General features: G+C 47.1%; 1 protein-coding gene across 4 annotated transcripts; it reads right to left on the bottom strand.

Annotated features, from left to right (window-relative positions):
- Nucleotides 1–1,170, bottom strand: LOC103599325 (keratin-associated protein 10-12-like). Of its 4 annotated transcripts, none has more exons than XM_008583436.1 (2): nt 443–1,170; nt 1–76 (listed from the first exon to the last, which is right to left on the bottom strand). In XM_008583436.1, exons 1-2 carry the CDS (start codon nt 1,168–1,170, stop codon nt 1–3), a joined length of 804 nt encoding a protein of 267 aa, XP_008581658.1. The 4 variants fall into 4 exon arrangements, with proteins under 4 accessions (XP_008581658.1, XP_008581657.1, XP_008581659.1 ...); XM_008583435.1 differs by having other exon boundaries at nt 1–194; nt 459–1,170; XM_008583437.1 differs by having other exon boundaries at nt 1–194; nt 600–1,170.
- Between the last annotated feature and the right edge of the window lie 4,886 nt (nt 1,171–6,056).

Here is a 6,056-nt window from a genome sequence, read left to right as displayed (position 1 = left end):
CTAGAAGCCACAGCAGGCTGGACGGGAGCATGTGGGACGGTACAGCAGGGACACACAGGAGGCTGGGCGGCAGCAGCTGGGCCGGCAGGACAAGGCAGGGGCACAGCGGGAAGGGACGGGCACGCAGCAGGCAGTCCTGCACACGGGGCGGCAGAGGAGGGACACGCAGGAGGAGGGTCTGCAGCAGGAGGAGGGGCGGGGGCTGGGCTGGCAGCACGAGGGGGCTGGGCAGGGGGCGGCCCCGGAGCAGATGGGCACATGGCACATGGGCTTGCAGCAAATGGGCACAGAGCGGTCCTGCTGGCAGGGGGAGGAGGTGCAGCAGGAGGACTCAGAGCTAGACTGCTGGCAGCATGAAGAGGAAGCCTCAGAGCAGACGGGCACAGAGCAGACTGGCACGCGGCACACGGGCTTGCAGCAGACGGGCACGGAGCAGTCCTGCTGGCAGGGGGAGGAGGTGCAGCAGGGGGACTCAGAGCTAGACTGCTGGCAGCATGAAGAGGAAGCCTCAGAGCAGATGGGCACAGAGCAGACTGGCACGCAGCACACGGGCTTGCAGCAGACGGGCACGGAGCAGTCCTGCTGGCAGGGGGAGGAGGTGCAGCAGGAGGGCTTGCAGCTGGACTGCTTGCAGCATGAGGTAGGAGTATCTGAGCAGACAGGCGCACAGCAGACAGGCTTATAGCAGACAGTCACGGAGGAGGCCTGCTGGCAGGGGGAGGAGGTACAGCAGGAGGGATCACAGCTAGACTGCTGGCAGCACGAAGAGGAAGCTGCAGAGCAGATGGGCACGCAGCAGACAGGCTTGTAGCAGATGGGCACGCAGCAGACGGTTTTACAGCACACAGGCACGCAGCAGTCCTGCTGGCAGGGGGAGGAGGTGCAGCAAGCTGGCTCACAGTTAGACTGCTGGCAGCCCGAGGGCGTGCAGGAGCTGGTGCAGACTGACTGGCAGGAGCTGGGCACACAGCTCACTGGGGTGTAGATGAAGGTCAGGCAGGGGGCTGAGGTGCAGCCGCTGGGGGCACAGCAGGGGGGCTCACAGCAGGTCTCTGGGCAGTCGTCCACCTGCCAGGAGGAGTCAGAGCAAGAATCACAGGAACCGGGCAGGCAGACCCGGCTGCCGTAGCTCAGGTTGCTGGAGCAGACGGACATGGTGGATGCGGCCATGCTGGGTGTCAAGGTGGGGAGTGGTGAGTGGGTGAGTGTGAGGTGAGTGAGTGTGTGAGGTGCTCTGGGTGGTTGGGTTTATATACCTCTCAAGTGTGTGGGTGTTGTCCCCACAAGGGGCCCCAGAGCCTCTTTCCTTGTTGCTGTTTGCAGCAACTCCCTGGGGATGAGGATGCTCATCACTGACCCGTGACAAGTAGCTCAACTCATAAAATTCCCGAGAGGTCAGAGCGGAGCAGGCCACAAAGCCGGGTCCACCCAGGGGGGTGTCAAAAGGGTGGAAGTCAATGCCTTGCATGGAGCACAGGGGCAGGGCAGCTCCTGCTGTCCCTGTGTGTTCATCTTCCCAGGCTTCTTACTACTGTTCCCCTAACATTTCAACTCTCAGTTGACTTACGAGCATATTTTGTTCTTCTTGTTTTGTATCCTCTTTATTTTGGGAGAAAAGTTTGCTCCTGAACCCATAGACCAACCAATGAATGGCTTGGGAGCTGTATTTTTATTTTATCAACAGACATTTATGTGTCTTGCCATGTACTGGGAACTGTTCTGAACAAGTTGTAAATATTAGCTCATTAACCCTCACAACAAACCTGTGAAGTCAGCACTGTCATTATTCCCACTGTACAGATGGGGAAACTGAGGCACAATTAAGAACTTGCACAAATGCCCATACTAGCGAGCAGGAGAGTCTGGACTGGAACCCCGGCAGCCTGTGTTTTTAACTGAGGGACTCCGCTGCCTCAGAGAGCAAAGAGACTGCACGTCAGGCTGAGAAGACCAGATTCTGTCGAGGAGCGGGGGGAAGGACGCAGCATGATTTAGAAACGGTGCTGTGAGGTGTATGCGAGACTCTGCGGTGGGCACTTGGAGAGCTGGGACTAGCTCTGAGAAGGAGCTACTTCTATCCAAAGAGAGAGAATTTGGGCTTATTTACATGTAGGCAGGTGGGAAATGTTATTGTGAAGGGATATTGCAGTTCAGAGTTCAGAGGGGTTGTTCTAGGAGGCTGGAAGTTTTCCTTTGGGGGAGGGAATTGTTTTTAAATTTAAGAACATGACATTCTACAGACTTTTTGGTTGAGAACTGTGGTGTCCTTGGCCTGATCTCGCTTGGAGGATACTGAGGTGAAGGGACAGCCGCTTGGCTCTTAGAGCCTGAGTGTGCACAGGCTATGTGGAGAAGGAAGGGTCCCACATGCTGGTCCCCTGCTTGCAGCATGAGGTAGGAGCCACCCTGGTTTGTGGTGGCTGCTGATGTCTGTGGCGTAGCTCCACCCATCACAGCTGAGGGTTGGCTGGTTGATGTGACGTGGCCATCTAGGTTTATTGAAGTTAGACCCCTACTGTCCCCCAGAGACTAGGATACAAGGGCCCCATCCTTCCCGACAGTGACATTTCGTCATCAGGAATGCTGATCACAGGGCTGCTCCCAGATCCTTGGGAAGGACGTCCCTGGATGGGAAACACGTCTCAAAGAGACAGAGAAAAGACTGACAACTGCAGGCTTCCTGAGTAGCTGCTTTGGGCCTCACGTCAGGTCTTGGCTGGAGCAAATGGGAAACTCCTTTGGCAGCCCTGAGCTTTCCGGGGCGGGAACTTTTTTGGGCTGGTGGTCCTAGAGACACAGCCTTGAGCTGTTAGAAGCCAGGCTGGTGTTAGTTGGAGTCTCTCAGCATGTAAGAGGTGGTGCCATCGTAGGGCTGAGGGTAAATGACATTCTCAACCCCCCAGTGCCACCCTCCCCCTGTGTCTCAGTCTCTGGCTCTTTCCCCACAGGACCCCGGGCTATGGGTGCTGGTGATGCTTAGGAGACACATGGCTGCCAAGCCGTGAGGACTCCAGGGTCCAGGGTCCTCCCGCAGAGGCCTGCAGGGACAGGGCAAGGTGTGGCCACCCTCAGGGCGAGGCGAGGTGTGACCTTCCACACTCGGTGTGAGCAGAAATGACTGCAGGACACTGAATTCCCTGTGTCATCTTGAGTGTTCCCCGAGGTGGTTTATTTGATGATCCATCCCACAGCAGCTCACAGGAAGCCTGCAAACACAGTGTCATTCCCCACTCTCCACATAACGCCACCTTCCTGAGACTTGGGCCAGCAACCTGTAGACTTGCATATATTTTTTATTATTATAAGCACTCACTAATTGTTATAGAATATTATTTTATCAATGTATGTGTGCCAAAACACTGTATTCTTCCATCTGACTGTCTTTAACATTTTTTATTGTGTTAAAATAGGTATAACATGAAATTTGCCATTTAAGCCATTTTTAAACTTTTTAAAATTATGGTAAAATATTCATAACATAAAATTTACCATTTAACCATTTTTCAGTGCACAGTTCAGTGGCATCAAGCACATTCACAGGCTGCATGACCATCACCACCGTCCCCCTGCAGAACTTTTTCGTCCTCCCAAACTGAAGCTCTGTCCCCATTAAACAGTTGCTTCCACGCTCTCTCCCTCAGCTAAGGGCAACCTGTGTTCTACTATCTGTTTCTGTGAAGTTGCCTGTGCTAGATATTTCATATGAGTGGAGTCAAACAATATTTGTCCTTTTGTGACTGTCTTATTTCACTTCGCATGATGTTTCCAGGCGCCTCCACACTGCAGTGTGTGTCGGAACTTTCATTTTTATGTTTTGTTTATCCGTTCATCTGCTGATAGACACTTGGGTTATTTCTGATTTTTGTCTATTGTGAAAAATGCTGCAAAGAACATTGATACACAAGCATTTGTTTGACACTCTTTCTTTTAAGAGTAGAATTGATGGTCCTATGGTAATTCTATATTCGACTTTTTGAGCAACCGTCAAAATGTTCCCACCATGGCTGTGCTGCGTTACGTTCCTACCGGTAGTCTACGAGGGCTCCAGTTTCTCCACACCTTTGCCAACACTTTCCTTTCCTTTTCCTTTTTTTTTTTTTTTTTTTCCATGATAGCCATCCTAGTAGGTGTGAAGTGGTATCTTGTGGTGGTTTTGATTTGCATTTCTGTAATGACTGATAGTGTTGAGTATCTCTTCATGTGCTTACCGGTTGTTTGGGTACATTCGTTGGAGAACTGTCTATTCAGTCCTTTGCCTACTTTTTAGTTGGGTTGTCTTTTTGCTGTTGAGTTGTAGGAGTTCTTACATATTCTGAATGTTAAACCCTTACCAAATATATGATTTGCAAATATTTTCTCCCATTCTATAGATTGTCCTTTTACTTTCTTGATAATCTTTTTGGTTACAAAAAAGTTTTTAATTTTAATAAAGTCCAATTTATTTATTTTTTGTTGGTGGTGCTTTTTGTGTCATGTCTAAGAATCTATTGTCAAATCCAAGGTCATGTAGCATTTCCCTTGTGTTTTCTTCATCTAAGATTTTTATGGTTTGAGCCATTACGTTTAGGGCATTGATCCATTTTGAGGTAATTTTTGTGTATGGGGTGAGGTAGCACATCCAACTTCATTCTTTCGCATGTGAAAATCTAGTTGTCCCAGCACCATTTGTTGAGGAGAGTTCTTTTCCCCATGGAATGGTCTTGGCACTCTTTTCAAAAATCAATTGACTACAGATGCATATGTTTGTTTCTGAATTCTCAGTTCTTCTCTTATGTCTTATGCCAGTACCACAGTGTTTTGATTAGTATAGCTTTATACTCAGTTTTGAAACTGGAAAGTGTGAATTTCCAAGTTTCTTCTTTTTCAAGATTGTAGGGCCCCGATTCTGGGGCCCAACAATCTATATGAATCTGAGGATCAGCTTTATAATTTCTGGGGAAAAGGCTGTTGGAATTGTGATAAGGATTGCATTGAATCTATAGACTGCTTTGGTTAGTATTGCCATCTTAACAATATTAAGTCTTCTAATCCATGAACATGGGATATCTTTCCACTTATTTAGGTCTTTAATTCTTTCAGCAATGTTTTATAGTTATCATTGTGCAAGTCTTCCACCTCCTTGGTTAAATTTATTCCTAGGCATTTTATTCTTTTGGATGCCATTGCAAATGGGATTGCTTTCTTAATTTCCTTTTCAGATTGTTTGCTGCTGATGCATAGAAATACATATGATTTTTGTGTGTTGATCTTGTATCTGAAAATTTTTCTGAATTTTTAAATAAAAGCTCTAGTAGCTTTGTTATGGATTCTTTGAGGTTTTCTGTATACAAGATTATGTCACCTGAGCTTGGGGAAAAAAAGATTATGTCACCTGTGAATAGAGATAGTTTTACTTTTTTCTTTTCAATTTGGATGCCTTTTCTTCCTTCCTTCCTTCCTCTCATCTCTGACTAGAACTTGCAGTACAGTGGAAAGCAGTGGCGAAAATGAGCATCTTGTCTTGTTCCTGGTTTTAGGGGAAAAGCTTTCAGTGTTTTGCCATTGAATATGAGTCTAGCTGTGGGTTTTTCATAAATACCCTTTATCATGTTGAGGAAGTTCCCTTGTATTTCTGGTTTTCAGAGTGTTTTTATCATGAAATGATGTTAGATTTTGTCAAAGCCTTTTCTCCATCAATTGAGATCATGTGTTTTTTCCCCTTCATTCTATTAATGTGGTATTGATTGATTTTGCTAAACAGTGAACTATCTTTGCATTTCTGGGATAAATCTCACTTGGTCATGGTATATAATCCTTTTAGTATGCTGTTGGATGAAGCTCATTAGTATTCTATTGAGAATTTTTGCATCTATATTCATAAGGTATGTTCGTCTGTAATTTTCTTTTCTTTTTTGATGTCTTATATGGTTTTGGTATCAGAGTAATACCAGCCTCACAGAATGAGTTAGGAAGTGTTCCTTCTAATTTTTGGAAGAGCTTGGTATTAATGCTTCTTTAAATGTTTGGTAGAATTCACCAGTGAAACTGTCTGTTCCTGGACTTTTCTTTGTTTGGGA

Source organism: Galeopterus variegatus, unplaced genomic scaffold, assembly GCF_000696425.1.
Source record: "Galeopterus variegatus unplaced genomic scaffold, G_variegatus-3.0.2 Scaffold2915, whole genome shotgun sequence".
Lineage (NCBI taxonomy): Eukaryota > Metazoa > Chordata > Mammalia > Dermoptera > Cynocephalidae > Galeopterus > Galeopterus variegatus.
The sequence above is the reverse complement of the archived record's forward strand: the minus strand, read 5'-3'. Positions and strand labels throughout refer to the sequence as shown.

Excerpts from the sequence above, each read along its gene's own strand:
- LOC103599325 (XM_008583434.1), bottom strand. The coding sequence starts at position 1,170 with ATGGCCGCATCCACCATGTCCGTCTGCTCCAGCAACCTGAGCTACGGC.